General features: G+C 32.6%; 1 protein-coding gene across 1 annotated transcript in view; it reads left to right on the top strand.

Moving 5' to 3' along the window:
* The window catches only part of LOC145283927 (uncharacterized), a 170,240-nt gene extending 158,651 nt beyond the window's left edge, over window positions 1-11,589 (top strand). Inside the window, exons 45-49 of the mRNA XM_080133027.1 lie at window positions 2,523-2,731; window positions 5,173-5,277; window positions 6,561-6,621; window positions 7,496-7,801; window positions 11,501-11,589. Of these exons, the coding sequence (XP_079989153.1) occupies window positions 2,523-2,731; window positions 5,173-5,277; window positions 6,561-6,621; window positions 7,496-7,800 (680 nt within the window). The 3' untranslated portion in view covers window position 7,801; window positions 11,501-11,589. The remainder of the gene's footprint in view (window positions 1-2,522; window positions 2,732-5,172; window positions 5,278-6,560; window positions 6,622-7,495; window positions 7,802-11,500) is intronic.
* The last annotated feature ends 8,596 nt before the right edge of the window (window positions 11,590-20,185 follow it).

Raw genomic sequence — 20,185 nt, 5'->3', positions numbered from 1 at the left:
CCCAGACCAGCACGATCAACATGCCTCACTTCTAGATCTCTTTCTGACAACAGTTCCCAATGACTGTACAACAAATGCCCATAGCCCACTCGGGAATGCTGATCACGTTGTGATAATGGTAGAAATCAGCCTAAATTCTCGCCCTAAAACTGAAGACCCACTACTCAAAACAACGAGGTATTACAAAAAGGCTGATTGGGAAGCCATCAGGGAGCTCATCAGAGATGCCCCATGGCAAAATATCTTTACTCTTCCAGCGGAACAGTGTGCAAATGAGACAACTGAATGGTTCAAAACTGCTATTGAAGCACATGTTCCCGCACGGAAATACTATAGCAAGCCCCACTCCCCCCAATGGTTTACTTCTGCTTGTGCAGCTGCCATTTGTCAAAGGCAGCATGCGTTCCGCAGATTCAACCGACATAAGTCCAGCTCAAATAAACAGAAGTTTATAGAAGCTAGAAATAATTGTAAGAGAGTGATAGACACAGCTAAGTCAGATTACTCTGAAACCACCAGAAAGCGCATCGAAGCACAGAAATTAGGAACCCGGGATTTTTGGAAAATCTACAACAGCGTAGTTAATAATGGACAGTCAATTATTCCCCCACTAACAAACAATCATGAGGTTGCTTGCACGGCAACTGACAAGGCTAATCTGCTTGCCAGTCGGTTTGCCTCAAACTCCACACTGAACTCGGTACACCACTCACTCCCTGATTTTCCTCTGCGAACAGACGCCACACTTGACGACTTAAAAATCACCCCTTCTCAGGTACATGCTATTATAAAAAACCTAGACACCTCTAAAGCATGTGGACCAGATCTCATCCCGGCTGTGCTATTAAAAAAATGCTCTGCCGAGGTTGCTCCAGTTCTGTCCAAACTTTACAATAAATGCCTTAACGAATCTTGTTTTCCCGACTGCTGGAAAACCGCCTCTGTGGTACCAGTCTTCAAGAATTCTGGTGAAAGAACTGACCCACTAAATTATCGCCCCATTAGCCTCCTCCCGCTTTTCGCCAAAATATTTGAGTCCTTAGTTAATAAAGCCCTAGTCCAGCACCTAACAGCTGCTAAACTCTTGACTGACAAACAATATGGATTCAGGCAAGCCCGTTCAACAGCAGATATCTTAACTGTAGTTTCTGAACGTATATACCGTTCATTGGATAAAACAGGGGAGGGTAGAGCGGTGGCCCTTGATATATCTAAGGCTTTTGACAGGGTATGGCACGATGGTCTTCTAAGGAAAATTAGATCATATGGAATCACTGGAAGAATTCATAACGTAATTAAATCCTTCTTAAGTAATAGAAAAATCAAAGTTGTCCTCGACGGACGTACATCCAAACAATATGACATAAATGCGGGAGTGCCTCAGGGGTCTATCCTTGGACCTCTATTGTTCCTGATATTCATAAACGACCTCCCTGATAATATTGTTTCGGAGATGGGTATATTTGCCGATGACACCACTCTCTATAACAGATATGAGGGGAAAACAAATGAACACATATCCAAGAAAATGGCAGAAACACTAGAGGATGACCTCCAATCCGTAGTGGAATGGGGACAAAAATGGTTGGTCTCATTCAATGCTGCTAAGACTAAGCTTGTTTCCTTCAATAACTACAAGAAACCTTCTCTACCACCAATAGCAATGGCCAAGAACACATTGCCTGAAAGTACTTCTTTTAAACTCCTCAGGCTAACGTTTACAGGGAATATGAACTGGAATAGATACATTGAGAGCATTGCCAAGGCTGCTGCAAGGAAGGTTGGCTCCCTCTACCGTGCTAGAAAACTACTTACGCCTGCCAGTATCCTATACCTCTATAAGGCAACCATTCGCCCATGTATGGAGTACTGTTGTCACATCTGGGCTGGTGCATCTGCTGCTTGTCTCTCGCTCCTGGACAGGGTTCAAAAAAGAGTCGCAAACCTGATAGGTCCTGAACTGTCATCTGGGCTTCAACCTCTGTCCCATCGACGAGATGTTGCATCCCTCTGCCTGTTCTACAAATACTTTAATGGTGAATGCTCTGACGAACTGCAAACACTTGTACCTCCCCGACGTAACTACCCCCGACAAACCCGACAAGCTACTAAGTCTCATCCCTTTACAGTGGAGATCCCTAGGTGCAAGAAAGCCTTTTACTCCAATAGTTTCTTCCCCAGAACTGCGGGTCTTTGGAACTCCCTTCCGGGATTCTGCTTTCCCAACTGCAATGATATGCAGAAGTTCAAGTGTAATGTTAACAAACATCTTTCTACTCTTCTCCCTTCATAATGACCCCGCTAATTAATTCCCTAATAGTAGCCCCCTGCTACAAAGTGGCACTGTGCCTTGTTTGGGGTAAAAATTGAATAAAAAAAAAAATAAAAAAAAAAAAAAATCATCACTATACAATATCTATTCCGGCAAAAAAAATCTACCATGCTAGAATTAGAAACTTTTATATACCCTTAAATGTTAATTGTAAAACTATGAACTTTTCTCCTCCGCCTTTTTTTTATAGAATGTGCTGATTATGAAGAATGGTCAGAGGCGGCAGATTGTGAAAACAAATGCGAAGAGGGAGTGGTGCAATTAAATAGTAAGGCATGTGAAACACGCAAGTATGGCTGCAGATGTAAAGCTGGCTTATTTAGATCTGCTATCAATAACACATGTGTCAAACCGAATCAATGCAAACTCACATGTAAGGTTGGAGGAGAGATTAAAACTGTGAGTATCTGATTGCTACAGGCGTTTATTGTTTGTTTTTTTCTAATTATTTTTTTCGTTGAATCTGTAAATCCTATGAAATGCATAAATGTGTTTGTTTTTGTATTTTTCTTTCCAAATTGGCATATTCTATTACAAATGTATTCGTTGAGAGGATGATACTCCAGAGTTTAGACGGTATTTATTTTCTTTGTAGTCATTTTTAGTTAACGACCTTCGATATAATCTGGGTACGATCATAATTATCATCATATTCAGTTTAACGTCTGTTTTACATGCTGACATGTGTTGGACGGCTTTTCCTTACTAATCTCTGGCCAGGATATTAGTATGCCTCTTGTAAATTAACCTTTATCTGTTGTTTTTTGTCTTCACCTGCCAATTGATCCTGATACCTTAACTGTTCTACAAACCCAAGAACTCTCACCCATTCTTTCAATGTGATCAAACCAACGAAGAGTTCTATTCTTCACACATCTCTTTGTACACCTTTACACACGCGTTAGCATGTAGACACCTGGGACTCACAGACTTAATTGCAAAGGAAACAGAAGAGAAGTAATAACCCAACTCATTTTTTCTTGTAATAACAACATTTATTTTTTCATTCTCCCACCACGCGTGACTTCTCGTTACAGCCGTAATGTTGCTTCTGCTGATCGTCTTCTCTAACGTCATCTCTCTCCTTTTTATAGTCTTTCTTTTTCTTTACCGTGACGTCATTTCGCACATGGTTCAATATTTACCAATAGCCATCATGCATACTCTGTAACATGCCTTACCTACTGGAAAAAATTCTTTACAGAAATTTAATACATGCTCTGAGGTAAATAAAAATCAAGAAAATAAAAACTCAAAAATCCACACAAAAACATTAATACACATAAAATGTCCCAGTGCATCCCTTTCACTTTACTTATTTTCTTTTTCATCGTTAGAACTTCATTCCTTTCTTTTAATTTTTTTTTTATTTTTTATTTGTAAACAAACAAAGTAAACAAAAAGGAAGTCCAAACCTTTAAAGACACGTTTTAATACGTTGAAAGGAAAAATCTCAGTTTCCAGTTTCAATAGTAAGAATGCAATTTTTTTATATATATATAGCCTGAATCAGTTGTTTAAGATTAAAGTTTTAAATGTTAACAATATGTTACAAAACCAAGCAAATTGAGGCAAAAATAAAACCACCTGACATTGAATAGTCTTTGATGTTTGCTGGTATTGCACATTTAAATTCACCCAAAATGAAAGAGGATATTTTTATTTTTACCAATGAAACCAGTTTATTGCTTATAGGAAGTCTATATGACAGATATGTTATACTGTTAATCGTATACACAGATTTCTTTGTTACTTTTTTGGCGTGCATGTTTTTTTCTCATTTTCTTAAACAGCCCTCAAATTTCCTCTACCCATCTAATCAGTCATATTACTACTTCTCTCCTTGTGCTTTCACACTGATTGCCCAAATATTTTTAACTTCCTCTTTGAAATTTTTGGACTAAATTAGTTATCATAACCTCTTGCCTAGTCCTTAGACTTATGTGTCTTAATTGTTCAGTTCTATATAGCGAGATTATTCGACACAGCACTAATTAATCTAACTTTTGTTTTAGTCTACAGCCTCCTTTAGTCTCTTAACTGTTCAGATGTTTTTAACGAGATTACTCGAGACAATTACAGCCCATTTTGTCTCTTAACTGTTCAGCCCCGTTTTGGCATGATTATACGAAACAGTTGCGGCTGACACCTGACCCTAAGGGTCAAAACCATTATCCGTACTCTCGACTTAATTGGATTTCAACATATTACGCAACAATTATTACAATTCCCTTTTTTATCAGAATACGGTGTGACCTGATCATTTTTTATTTTCGGCAGCTCTTCTATCTAACACGAGTACTGTTTATTCACCTATCATTTCTAATTTCCACTATTTTCTAAGCTACTTTTGTTCGCAACCCAAGCCTCAAATGTCCAGTCACTAACTTCTGATGGCTAGGTTATGTTCCATACCCGAGAAATTTTGAATTCTTTCAGCAGCTTTAAAACTGTCTCTACACCCTCCATTTCTGAATCAGAGGATTGTAAGTACCTTAAACACTTAGTAGACACTTATATTTCTATCACAGTAGTAATGCAACCGCTGCATCTTTTTTCTCATAAAAAGCTCTAGTTTTTGAATCAACGGATAAATTTCTTTTAACGGAATGCTAAAAACGTCGGAATATTTGTTTTTAATGTGATTTTACATACTTTCAAGTTTCAATAGTAAGTTTTAACAATGGTTTAAGAACTGACATTGAATCAAAGATACTAATTCTGAATCTCTGGTTCTCAGATCAATTGTTTAACTATGATTCCGTGACACACATACACAGATACAGTTAAACCGTATTAATTAATGTTTAAATGATGAAACTGCTCTTTTCATATCACAGGCTAATGAAATATGGACGCACACCAGTGACAATTGTTCAAAATGCCAATGCAACGGAGGCGAAGTGAAATGTACACGTATATGCAATGTACCTTCATGTTCAGATGTAAGTGTATTCTCACAACTATAGCATCCATCGTCTATATAAAGCAAACACTTTTTTCGGCGTGCATACTTGCAAAACATTTAGTTACTATTCCTATAACTTTGATTAATTTATTTAATGTTCTTGCCATAAAATAAATTCATCAGTTAACATCTAAAAAGATTTTCTCCTTCATTATTGAAATAGTTAAGAAAGTGTTGCATTTTGTCTGAAGCAAGTTTTGACAGGTTGTGAAGTGATAGCATAATAATCTTTTATACTTTATCTTATTAGTTGATACAAGAGGTATTTCGAGTATATAGACAAATTTAAAGTTTATAAGACTGTAACAATGTAATATAAGGTTATGGACACATGATCAATTAAATGAGTATCTAAGTGAAAAACGCGATTATAATAGACATATAGAAACAATATGTAATATAATAATTCATTTTTATTTTCAACTTAATGTTTTTTTTATCTTCGACCAACAGTCTCCAAACTTTTCTTATAATTTGACATTGATCACCTCCTTTTAAAGTAAATTCATATCGGGTCTACATGTATATAATTAGGTATTCATTGAATTAATTTGCTTCAAAAATATTTCTTCCTTGTTAGTTTTAAGAAAAACAAAAATTTATTTATTTAAATGGACTTTATTTGCTGTAGTAAAATATTTCCTCTGAAAATAGTTTTTATTGATTATAAATTATAGCTTTTAGTAGTATTCGCTTTCGTTTATAATGAACCATTTCAGTCTATTTATTCTTTCCTCTCTTTATTACTTTAAACCTGATAAAGGCCTTCTGCTCTAACCAACGTTGCTGGAGATGCAATGAATTCAATTTGTAATCCTTTTTGTGTGTGGATGTAAAAATTGTACTTATAAGGGAGGCAACTCGTCATTAAAAAATAAAACATACACAGTAATTACCAGTGATCTCTTATTGATAAAACAGATGGTATTCCCTGGAATCTGAGTGAGAACAAGTTTTCTATACTCTCGTCTTCTTTTGGCGATCAATGCAATAGACTTTGCGTTCTTGCAACAGTCGTTTGTCATTTCAGTTTTCAGTGATAATGGTCGACGGCTGACCGACGCGGATTTATTTGTCTACCATTTCGAAGATTTTTTTAAGAATAATCTGTCTTATTTTTTGCTGTCTGCTTTGTTTATAAATCCAAAAGTGTCGTATAAAAAGCGTAAAACATATAGTTTTCACATTGTATCATATTGCTTCAGATTAAAATATACTTAAATATAAAAATAATTCTGTCCTTTTTTTTTCTTTTTTAAGAGTGAAGAATTATTTTATCTTGACTCGGATCCATGTTGTCCAGTTTGCAGGCCGAAATCAAGTAAGTTTTGTTATTTTTATTTCAATTTATCTGCTATTTTTTTCCCAATATCGAAACATTTCTTTAGATCTCATCTTGAAAGAAAATCGAAAAGAATGTATATAAACCAATATTAACAGATATAAAAGTGTCCATTAACAGGATAAAAATAATTACAATATTTTTTATAAATTGTTATTCCATTGTATTAAAACAAGAATTCTTAGGATATTAATGCCGCTTCAATAGACCCTGAAGTTTAAAAAAATAAAAAAACAGATACAAAATAGTTTATTTATATAATGTACTAAAAAAAGGTGACGCATTAAGTTACCTACTAGTTTTAATACAAAAATGGTTTTCCAAAGCCATTTAAATATGAAAATAAATAAAAACGACAAAATCTAAAATTAGTCTCTTTCTGTTCGCTATATGTCTCTTGCTTTCTTTCTGATCTCTTTTCTTCTTCAAGTACGGGTGAAGTACTTGTATAGCTTTTAGTAGTATTCGCTTTCGTTTATAATGAACCATTTCAGTCTATTTATTCTTTCCTCTCTTTATTACTTTAAACCTGATAAACAAAGAAAGAAAAGGGAGGTAAGAGGAGCTAGATGTATAGAATAAAATCTGATAATAAACTAACATACAGTGAGAGAGGGTGGAATGAAAGTTAGTAAGAGTTGAACCACTTGATCAGTTAATTGGAAAATTATTTTTTTCAAACATAATTCAATCTCAAAATTGAAGAATATTTTAGCATGTATTTTGTCTGATTAAAATATATAGAAAAAGTTCTAGAGAAAACAAACGTTGAAGTTACATTATATTTTGTATAATAAGAGATTCTTAAGTGTTTCCATTCTTGTGTTATAAAATTGTATCCTTGTCTTTTCAGAGGGTCAGTGTCAGTTAAAATCAAAGTTTATAAGCCTGGAAAACATAACGAGTAACTGTCGATCTGTAGAAAAAGTGAGAATCAATTACTGCTCTGGAAAATGTGGTGATAGCATTTCCATGCCGGCCTTGTTATCTGAAAAGCCAGACTCCGATACCAACATTATGTTCGACAATCGTTGCTTATGTTGTCAAGGGAAAGCAACGAAAATGAAGGAAGTAATTGCTTTGTGTGGACCGGAACAGACAGAGTCAGTTATGTACTATCCTCATATTTGCAGTTGTGAATGTAATCAATGCTCTTAAGGTAAGCACAAAATTCGAATCTTTACAATAATTAAATGTTTTCGTTTTAGCACGAATATTCATTCATATTCTCAGTTTGTTTCTCGGAATATTTTCTTTCACAATGTGAAGTCAAATATCCTTTACCTCTACAAGGCCACCATTCGCCCATGTATGGAGTATTATTATCACATTTGGGCTGGTGCACCTGCTACTAGTCTCTCGCTCCTGGACAGTCTTCAAAAGAGACTCGCCATCATCTAAGCTTCAACCACTGTCCCATCGACGAAAAGTTGCATCCCTCTACTTGTTTTACAAGTATTTTAATGGTGGATGTTCTGACGAACTACAAGCCCTTGTACCCCTTCGACGTAAATACCCCCGACAAACTCGACAAGCAGCCAAGTCCCACCCCTACACAGTAGAGATCCTTAGATGCAAGAAGGCCTTCTGCTCTAATAGCTTCTTTCCCAGAACTGCTAGACTCTGGAGCTTTCTTCCAGGTTCATGTTTTCCCAACTGTACTGACATGCAGAAGTTGAAGTATAATGTGAATAGACATCTTGCTGCTCGACTCCCTACATAGTATCCCTCCAACTACTATCCTCGATAGCAGCCCCCTACATCAAAGTGGCACTGTGCCTTGTTTGGGGTGAAAATGGAATTTAAAAAATGACATCCTTATTTTATTATCAACTTGTATAAAGTATGTACATTTAAAATCGTGATTTCTTTTATAACGAATTAATTTAGTTTGTAGTTGGGTCATTACATAAAAGGTACATTGACATTAGTCAAGTGTTTAGATGTACCATGACTTGCGTTAGTCGTTAATATCTGCAAATATTAGAATAGATATAAAACGGTTGTTTGAACTGAAACATATTTCCATATATAAAAATTTTCATGTCTGGATGTTTTAAGTGAAATGTTTTCTTGTTTGTTGAATTGAAAAGACTGAATTGGCTTTTTAAAATAATTTTTATTTGTTTTTGTTCATCTCAAACACTGAATTGTAAGAGTAAAGAGGTAGATAGCAAGACATTTGTTATCATTACATTTAAATTTCTGCATGTCGGTACTGTGAGAAAAAAAGATCAGAAAGGGTTTTCCAAGGGTAAGTGGTCTAAGAAAAGAATCTTTCTTTTTACTCACCTTCACCCCCAAACAAGGCGTATTGCCACTTGGACATAAGGAGCTACTAATTGGACCATGCCTAAGAAAGATTAAGATGTTGGTTTACGTTGCATCTGAACTTCTACATATTAGTTTGGGAAGCAGATAACAGAAATTCCAAAGTCTAGCTGTTCCAGGGAAGAAGCTATTAGCGTAGAAAACTTTCTGGCATTTAGGAACTTCAACAGTGAATGGGTATGATTTTGTTGCTAAGCAGGTTTGTCGTGGATATGTACATCCAGGGGCACAATGTAATGAGTTCATCAGAGTACATTCCATTAAAATACTTGTAAAACTGGCACAGAGATGCAACATTGTGGCGATGGAACAGGGGTTGGAGCCTAGTTGACAAAGTGGAACCTATTAGATTGGAAACCTTTTTGTGAAAACTATCCAAGAGAGAAAGGCTAATGGTAGATGCACCAACCCAGAAGTGGCAGCAATGCTCCATGCATGGGAGAATGGTGGCCTTGTAGATGTACAGGATACTCTTAGATGTGAGCAGTTTTCTAGCATGAGAGAGGGAGCTCGCCTTCCTTGCAGCAACCTTCGCAATGTCCTCAATGTATTTATTCCAGTTCATATTTCTTGTGAATGTTAAGCTGAGGAGTTTGAAGGAAGAATTCTCAGGTAGGGAGTTATTCATCATGGGTATCGATGGTTGGAGAGGTTTCTTGTAATTGTTAAAGGAGAGCAGCTTAGTCTTACTAGCATTAAATGTCAACTTCCATTTATGTCTCCATTCAACTACAGTCTGGAGGTCATTTTCTAAGGATTAAGCCATTGTCTTGGATTTGTGTACATCTGTTCTTCCCTCATGCATGTTATAGAGCGTTATATCATCAGCAAATATACCCATCTCGGGCTCAATATTATCGGGGGGGGGGGGTAATGTATGAATATCAGGAATAATAGTGGGCCAAGGATCGACCCCTGAAGCACTCCTGTATTAATATTACGCTGCTTGGATGAATGTCCATCAATGACAACCTGGATGGTCCTATATTCTTAGAAGGATCTAATTATATTTAGTATTCGTCCAGTTATACCATATTATTTGATTAGAGTAGAAAATCTATCATCTAGGGATCTTTACCGTGGAGAGGTGGGATTTTACTGCTAATCTGGTTCAGGGTAGGAGTGCAGTAAGTTTCATTCGATGAAAGTACTTATAAAGCAATCACAATGATTCAACTCTGCAGTGATGTGACAGGATTTGGGGTTTGGTAGATCTATTAGGTTAGAAAATTATTTTTTGCACCCTCTTCTAGTGCTTGATGCAGTAAAATGCTCTTTTATTTGTAGAATATTCGAATGAGAAAACTGAATCTGTTTGATTAACAACTGTGGATATACATGCTTTTCTGTATTTAATCAATGTGAAAGTATACAATGTGTGAACTTACGTGTAATAATGATCAGTAGGCAGTGTGCGTGTATATATGCTGCTTTTTGTCAGTATGTAAATGTGTGTGAATAATTTATAAATATATAAATTTATAATAGTCACTTGTTACCCCTTGCCTTCCCAGGAAAGGGGGCAGAACATAAGTCTCCTTACTGTCTATCTGCTTTCGGCTCATTGTATTTTCTGTCTGAAGGAACGTTGAAATTCTTATTTCTGTAACTCAGCTATTGGATTGCAGGAGTGAATTTGTTTTCTGGGCATGAAAAAGTTTTCCACATTAACGTAGTTGATGGCAGATCACCTGACCCCTTCTTTTGCAAAATTGACTTCGGAGCCTAGTCGGGGATGCCCTTTTATCTTCCCTGCAATCTCATTCTCACAGAAGAGACGTTGCGAGCCTGTCTCTGCTTTATCGTTATTTTCATGGAAAGTTGCTCGTCTGAGCTTTAGTCTATGGTCTTCTCTCGCCAAACATTCACGAGAGACACCCATCTAGCTGAAACCACTATTAGTAATTTCCCCCACTCTTTATCTGTGCCTAAACCTAAACGCAGATTCCATGAACAAAGATTCTTTCTTAGAACTGCACACCCGTGGAACTCTCTTCCGTTTGCCTGCTTTCCAGCTGATTACAATATGGTTGTCTTCAAGTCCAACGTAAACAAGTTCGTTATGAGCCGTTCTCCTTAAGTAATCCAATTTACCGATTTTACACTTCTATCACTTCTTTGATTACTGTACGCTCTTTAATCCTTATCCTCGAGTGACCTCTGAGCCTTGATAAGTGGTGATTCCTTTGTAAAAAAAAATCCTCCTGGAGCCTCATTTTGTACCAAAATTTAATAATCTTTTTTCAGATATTATTTTGAAGGCATGACTTGTGTGTTTTCACATACATTGGTAAATAAACACATAAAATTGAAAAACGTTAATCATATAAATCATGTGAGGTATTCTCCCCATCATTATCCTGTTTACCCTATTTAAACCATATTAAATTATTCCATGCAATCATTCCAGCTTATTTTCATTAATTTTAATTCTAATTTTAATTTCTGCAAATAGATTTATCGATTTCTGAGAAAAAAACTTTTTATTGTTATTTTTAAAAATGCTTATAATTTTTTTATTTTTCAGGTGTTCTGTTTTTTAATTGCAAGGAATTAACAAGAATCAAATGTATTTTTCATGACTAAATAATCTTAATAAAGTAATTTCGAATTTCATCTGCGTTTCAAGACTTTTTATTACTTTTATCTTGTTTTATTGTTTTAATTATTAAAACTAACTTTAATGCATCTAAAAGGCATATTTTAACATGAGTTAAATGCCAAGGAAGGAACTTTACCAGCATTTCTCAACCTTGTGGAAGTCACAAAAAACTGACAAGACTCATGGAAATATATATATATATATATATATATATATATATATATATATATATATATATATATATATATATATATATATATATATATATATATATATAATTTAAAGGAGATTAGAATAATAGTCTAAAGAGCTAAGTGTATTTTAATGTAATAGTGAAATTACTTGTTTAATTAAAATACAGGAAATGCTCGTTGTAATTTAGATATATAATAAGCTCGATAGTTAAATGTCCTAGAGCTAATTCAATATTAAGTAATGTGATTTATAATTTAAAAGTTTTAAAATTTTTTAAATTTAACAATCAAAATTTAATTAAATTAAAAATCAGTTTCATAAGAAAGAACAACAACAAAGTCAATTATCTGTACGATCGTTTCGGAAATCCGTGCTTTTTATTTGTGGTATACATGAAGTCACGTAGAATAATTATACATAGTTTTTTTGGTAAGCACGGTCTCCTCATCAGCAAATTTAGGAGGATTTCTATTGAATTGAAAAGACACCAAAAATAAACCTAGCATTAAAAGTAAGGCAGATGAATCTGAAAAATTGAAGTAAAAGGTTTGGATATAAAATTTATAAGAAAATTAATAAGAAAATTTGTATAGGTTAGAGATAGAAATGAGTAGAAAAAATATATATATTTTTGAATTTACATAATAAATTTGATTTAAAAATATATAGATATATAATTACCTTTTGGTTTTTCTTTTTTTGAAATCAGGAACTGTATTTAAAGTAGTCATTTAGATGTTTGCTATAGCTTTTTATTTTATTGAATGATGAATTTTAAAAGGGCGACGCTCGTGCAGTAAATTGTTTCCGTTAGCGTATTTTGATTTAGAGACGCTACAGTTAATATCTATAGAGAGAGAGTTTTTTTTTTTTTTTTTTTTTGCAAGTTTTTAAGGGGAGATAATTGTCATGGCTTTATTTATTATTTGATTTACGAGTCTAAGGGCGGTAATTGGTTTAACTTAATTTATTAAAAAAAAAAAAAAAAAAATCTATTTTTACTAATGAGTAATTTTTAATAATTTAAGGTGGTTTATATTTATTAAATTTAAACCAACGTTTATGATTACACGATAGAAGCTCGTGTCTTGAATTTACTAGTTTGGTTGTGCTTTTTATATCCTCATATTTTAAAATTTTTAGGGTTTCTTTTGTACATAATGTACAAAATTTATCTCCTGGTTTATATGATTTGCAAGTCTCAATTATTTGCCATTTTAAGTTGAAAGAAATATTGCTATTTTTTAGTTGCCAAATATAGTTGGATAGAGTAGTTTGGTTTGATAGAGAGTTATTTTTAAAAGAATGTTTGTGCGTTGAAATTCTATGTTTTATTGGGCCAGATGTGGAACCAATATATATTACCTCTTGATTATTATGATTATTTTCCGTTAGGTCTATTGTTGGATTATAATGTGGTGGGTTGGTTAATAATTGATCGGTAGATTGATTTAAGTTGGTGTTATTATTTAATCTGGTAGTTGAGTTATGGCTGTTGATAGGTTCTTGTATATTTGGAGTTTTTGATACTGTGCAGCTATAGATAACATTTTTAATTTTACATGAGCCTTGTAGGGGACATTTATTTTTTCTTCTACAGTTACAGTCCGATGTATTTTGTATAGTTGCATTTTGTAGTTTATTAATTTTATTATTATTAGAGCTAATTATTTTCTGATGAAGGTTAGGCATAGTAGAGTAAGAGACTTTAATTGTGTTCTTATTGAAAATCTTATTATATCTATGGGGGGCTTTAAAGTTCTTATCTAATATTTTAAAAAATTCTCTAGCTATGTTTGTTTCTAGGTTTTTGGAATACGGGGGGTTGAACCATAGGATCTCCTTGTGTCTATTCTTACGTTTGCGGGTTTTAGTTTGTTGTTTATTTATATTATTATCTAATATTTGTAGTTTGGTTTTATCTTTTTTTGTCTCCTGGTTATTTTTCTTAACTCGTATACGGGAAGACATTGCCATATTATATGTTATTACGCTCTTAATAGGTTTATTTTTAATGCAGTTTATGTTTCTAAAACTCTGGATATAATTCACAAATTAAATTCATAAATGAAAATGATAGAAACATAAACTGCATTAAAAATAAACCTATTAAGAGCGTAATAACATATAATATGGCAATGTCTTCCCGTATACGAGTTAAGAAAAATAACCAGGAGACAAAAAAAGATAAAACCAAACTACAAATATTAGATAATAATATAAATAAACAACAAACTAAAACCCGCAAACGTAAGAATAGACACAAGGAGATCCTATGGTTCAACCCCCCGTATTCCAAAAACCTAGAAACAAACATAGCTAGAGAATTTTTTAAAATATTAGATAAGAACTTTAAAGCCCCCCATAGATATAATAAGATTTTCAATAAGAACACAATTAAAGTCTCTTACTCTACTATGCCTAACCTTCATCAGAAAATAATTAGCTCTAATAATAATAAAATTAATAAACTACAAAATGCAACTATACAAAATACATTGGACTGTAACTGTAGAAGAAAAAATAAATGTCCCCTACAAGGCTCATGTAAAATTAAAAATGTTATCTATAGCTGCACAGTATCAAAAACTCCAAATATACAAGAACCTATCAACAGCCATAACTCAACTACCAGATTAAATAATAACACCAACTTAAATCAATCTACCGATCAATTATTAACCAACCCACCACATTATAATCCAACAATAGACCTAACGGAAAATAATCATAATAATCAAGAGGTAATATATATTGGTTCCACATCTGGCCCAATAAAACATAGAATTTCAACGCACAAACATTCTTTTAAAAATAACTCTCTATCAAACCAAACTACTCTATCCAACTATATTTGGCAACTAAAAAATAGCAATATTTCTTTCAACTTAAAATGGCAAATAATTGAGACTTGCAAATCATATAAACCAGGAGATAAATTTTGTACATTATGTACAAAAGAAACCCTAAAAATTTTAAAATATGAGGATATAAAAAGCACAACCAAACTAGTAAATTCAAGACACGAGCTTCTATCGTGTAATCATAAACGTTGGTTTAAATTTAATAAATATAAACCACCTTAAATTATTAAAAATTACTCATTAGTAAAAATAGATTTTTTTTTTTTTTTTTTTTTTAATAAATTAAGTTAAACCAATTACCGCCCTTAGACTCGTAAATCAAATAATAAATAAAGCCATGACAATTATCTCCCCTTAAAAACTTGCAAAAAAAAAAAAAAAAAAAAAAACTCTCTCTCTATAGATATTAACTGTAGCGTCTCTAAATCAAAATACGCTAACGGAAACAATTTACTGCACGAGCGTCGCCCTTTTAAAATTCATCATTCAATAAAATAAAAAGCTATAGCAAACATCTAAATGACTACTTTAAATACAGTTCCTGATTTCAAAAAAAGAAAAACCAAAAGGTAATTATATATCTATATATTTTTAAATCAAATTTATTATGTAAATTCAAAAATATATATATTTTTTCTACTCATTTCTATCTCTAACCTATACAAATTTTCTTATTAATTTTCTTATAAATTTTATATCCAAACCTTTTACTTCAATTTTTCAGATTCATCTGCCTTACTTTTAATGCTAGGTTTATTTTTGGTGTCTTTTCAATTCAATAGAAATCCTCCTAAATTTGCTGATGAGGAGACCGTGCTTACCAAAAAAACTATGTATACCACAAATAAAAAGCACGGATTTCCGAAACGATCGTACAGATAATTGACTTTGTTGTTGTTCCTTCTTATGAAACTGATTTTTAATTTAATTAAATTTTGATTGTTAAATTTAAAAAATTTTAAAACTTTTAAATTATAAATCACATTACTTAATATATATATATATATATATATATATATATATATATATATATATATATATATATATATATATATATATATATATATATATATAATAAAAATCTTGATATTGAAAATTTATTTAAATTTTTAAAAAAAGCCTAGAAACCTATAAGGAAGGTATACAAAATTTTAATTATTCGACAAGAAATACAAATAAAATAAGAAAAACCTTATTCCATGGAGTTTCGAAGAATGCATTTCTTTTCATCAGAGGAAAGAGGTTTACAAAATATACGATAAATTTTGCAGGCTAATGCATCACAGGAAACAAATAATATGAACTTTATAATATTTGCATTAAAAAAAAGTCATTTTACAGTTTGGAGGGATTCTAGGGAGTAAGAAAGCAAGAAACGGGAAAAAGGGAGAAAAAGGATATGATAAAAATTCAATGGGAAAGGTGGTAAAATCCACATATATATATATATATATATTTCTGTAAGGTCTGACGAGGCTGTTAGATCGTAAACACGGTCCAACATCCGAAACATATGTAACCAAACAGATAAAACAGTAATAAAAAAAATAAAACACATATTTGCTCTGTAATAGTATTGAGCACTCTCTTCAGGATTTTTATTAATAACCAGTTTTACCAAATATATATATATATATATATATATATATATATATATATATATATATATATATATATATATATATATATATATATATATACTTTTATTTTCATCATAATTCACATGGTAAATATCGTAAAGTGTATTTTTTAATAACTGGAAAAATGAATATTTTTTTCAATATATCTTCGTAAAAGTTCACACTGGTGGGTGTGTGTTTGAAACGGCACTAACCCTATTCGGGTTTAACCGGTGTGTCAACGTGATTATGGCGTATATACACTGGTGCCATACATCACTAAATATATGATAATGATTGCTACATTTTTTAATAAAATAATGGATTAGATATAATTATGTCTATAGTATCATATTACAATAACAAAAATATATTATGCATGTTTATTAATATTACGTATATGAAATTAAATAAAAGAATTTATTAATCCATCCCACCTGTTCTTGGTGCCCTTTTTGGTAGCTTAGGGGTTCTAGAGATTCCAGGTTGAGAAATGTCAATCCAGATTGACGGCTTCTGAAATGTATATTTTTCTCATTATTCTTGTTACTTAACTTTTTTATTTGATATAGCTACTGTATTTTTAAATTATATTAATATAATAAGTAAATTTTCTACATATTCTATTGTTGCAAGACCGATCAATGATGATCGGCCTTACAAGTTCGAATAGAGACACAGACAAAAAAGGTAACGGTAATGGCAAAAAATAGATGACAAACACAGATGAACAGTGTAAAAGACCGAGATCTTATTTACACCCAAAGTACAAAAGTAATGTTAGAGAAGAAAACACGAAGACTGATAATAAGACAGTGAACTGACGTTGACTATGCACGCACTTTGAATTGGATGAGTCGCTGGATATATGAATCAGTCACGTACTGGCCCTGTTTATTATGTGCGCACTGACGATTGAAGGCGGTTTCACACTAGTTCCATGCAGACATCATTAATATATTCTAAACGATAGTTCTATTTTTTAATAACATAATAGGTTTGATATGATTATGTCCACATTACAATATTACAATAACCCAGAATGTATTGAGTATGTTTAGTAATGTTACATTTATGAAATCAAAGAACGGCAAACGGTTTTAGTTTATTCTATTTGTTCTGATAGAACCCTTAGGAATCGTTTTGTGGAACCGGGTTTAGAAATGCTACTCTAGGCGTTAAAAACGATCTTCAGAATGTACATTTCAAAGTCATTCTTTTTATTTTGTTAAAATATTATCTTTTTATTTGATTTATATAAGCATTTATATGTCGCTACACATTCATGAGCATGTTTCGGTCAGCCAGTTACAAGTACATAGAGACCTCTTCAGGCGATGTATAAGAAATAATAGGTCTTAAAAGAGAAAGTTTTTTTTTCTTATTTGATGAAAAGTCAATTCGGATATTTTCTACTGGTGTAAAATATAATTTTCTCAAAATGAATATAATTTAATCGATGGTAAAATCGGCTTTTGAAATTGCAATCATTAATAAAGTTCATAAAACACCTACACAAAAATATTATTTCAAACACATATTATTCTAAAATGCTTTTGGACAAAATATAAAAAATAATGATTTTATTGGCATCCTTCCATCTGTTACCATAAAATCTATTCATTATAAATACATAGTTTAAACAGTTGGATTTGATTTCGATTATTCTCAGTATCTATGATTCACTTTCACTGAAAAGTATTGAATACCAAATATATTTTTCACAACTTTAAACATTATTAGATACAAAGAAATATTTATATTCATGTAATAATCGTCTTGTAATAAATGTTTTTTTTTCAAAACTCTCTGATGTGATTTGATCTTTGACACAGAGTTTTAGCCAGGGCATTGCGTTCCACTACTTTTAGAACTGCATTGGCTCCTCTCACACTTTCTATAAAAAAAAGGAGCCATCCCAATAGACATTCATTTTTCTACTTTTGTTTTTTTCTTTAATTTAGACAATCAAAGTATTTGAGATCTATATGGGCGTTTCTTGTATTCTTAGGTCGAACTAATAAACTACTTAAATAAAATAGGAAAACAATATTTTCATTTGATCAGTGATTATATGGTCCTCAGGTCACAATATTTTATGACATTTTCGGTGTTCGAATTTGACAATTTTTTTTATTTCCTTGCTGATATTGATCAGCGTCATAAACGTGAATAATGCACTTGGTTTTATTTTAATGACTAAAAAGTTTTGTTTTGTTTTCTTTTTGTTTTTGTTTTTTTTTTGTTTTGTTTTTTTGTTTGTTTGGGTTTTTTTTTTTCAAATTTTATATTGCGAAAAAAGTTTCTTCGTTTGAATTTATGCGCAGAAAAAAGAAATTTGAGATACCTACTCTTGATAGGTACTTCATCTAATAGATATATGACATGTTATTTGCTATCGAACTAGAATATTCAGTTAAACATAAAGAATATAAAAAGTAAAGAAAGAACAAAACAATCAAACAAATACAATACATTTTTATATAACTGTTATGGCCCTGAATTAGCCACAATAAAACAGAGCAACGGTGTAACACAAGACGTGTACTAATAAAAGACAAACAAATGGTTACAGAATGAAAAGAGTGTTTGCGTTCCACCGAGCTGCGAGGTTATCTCCGGAACTAGAGCCCTTCCTGGGATCGTTAAGAGTTCCGGTGGTTGAGTCCATTCAGAAGGTGGTTCCCCCACAACAATAACATAATCACGTTGACTCACAGGCTCTCATTGAAACACCAAAATTAAACAACGTTGGGTTTGGTGTGACAATTTGGGAAGACCTGTGCTGTATGTTGAAGGACGCAGCATCTTTCGCAAAAAGTGTAAAATATAAAGAGATCGAAGCGAACAATGAGCTCTCTAAAATCTGTAGCCATATATGGCATAATTATGTTAACACACCCGCTCCCATTAGATAATAGAAGTTAAGCTCCGTTGAGCCTGGTCAATACTAAATCGGGTGATCACTTGGAAAAACTTGAAACAATGCCGAGATAAGCCATTCGATTATCTCGGCATTGTTTCAAGTCGCTTGGATTTATAAAAGTAATTGTTAAGCAAAGTACATAAAAAAGCAGTAGTACATATAATAAACGCCGGTATGTCTCAACGGATTCTTATAGCGCCAACACTCTCCCTGGTCTTTATAGACGACTGCCACACCGTATTTTAAGATCATTTGTTGACATTTATGTAGACGATTCAACTGTATGTGACAACAGCCCGAAGGCTGGTGGTCAAGATCTCACTGATTCTCTTTCTTTCGGACCTGGGGAATGTAATGCATCGGGAAAAATTGACTTGTTGCTTTTAATACTTCTAAATCTCAAACTCCTCTCCTTTCACCAACAACACTTGGATTTCTTTTTTGTTTCAACCTAAATAAATATCTCTCTCTTTGAAGAGGCTCTTTTTTTAATCAGCTCTTAGGACTGATTTTCATTCCAGAACTAAAATGATATCTATATATTTAGTCTTCGGTTGAAATCAGCATGGTTTGGCAATTGACATTTTGCTAGAAAACTAAGGCATATCCAAACTAGACAAATACCATAATTTCAGGCATTACCTCCTTCTTTTCTTTTTCGGGGGAGTGGAATCATCTCCGGTATTAGCATCTATTCTGTTGTCGTGATACAATTCTACTGGGAATTGGTTCATTTTCTTTACTTTCTAGAGCTCTTTCTAGAACAAGGTACTTTCTAGAACAAGGTACTTATACGAAGGATCACTTTATTTGTACAGGGGAATTGTATCACGACATCAGAACAGATGCTATACATACCTGGGATGATTACACTACCCAAAAGGGAGGAGGTAATGCCTGGAATTATGGTATGATGACTAAAGAAAAAAAATGATTTTCCACATGAAAACGCGTTTGATATTAGTGCGAAAAATGTTAATCTTAAGACAAGACGTATCTTAAGAAA

This window comes from Euprymna scolopes, chromosome 8, assembly GCF_053919585.1.
Source record: "Euprymna scolopes isolate OS-2025 chromosome 8, ASM5391958v1, whole genome shotgun sequence".
Lineage (NCBI taxonomy): Eukaryota > Metazoa > Mollusca > Cephalopoda > Sepiida > Sepiolidae > Euprymna > Euprymna scolopes.
The sequence above is the reverse complement of the archived record's forward strand: the minus strand, read 5'-3'. Positions and strand labels throughout refer to the sequence as shown.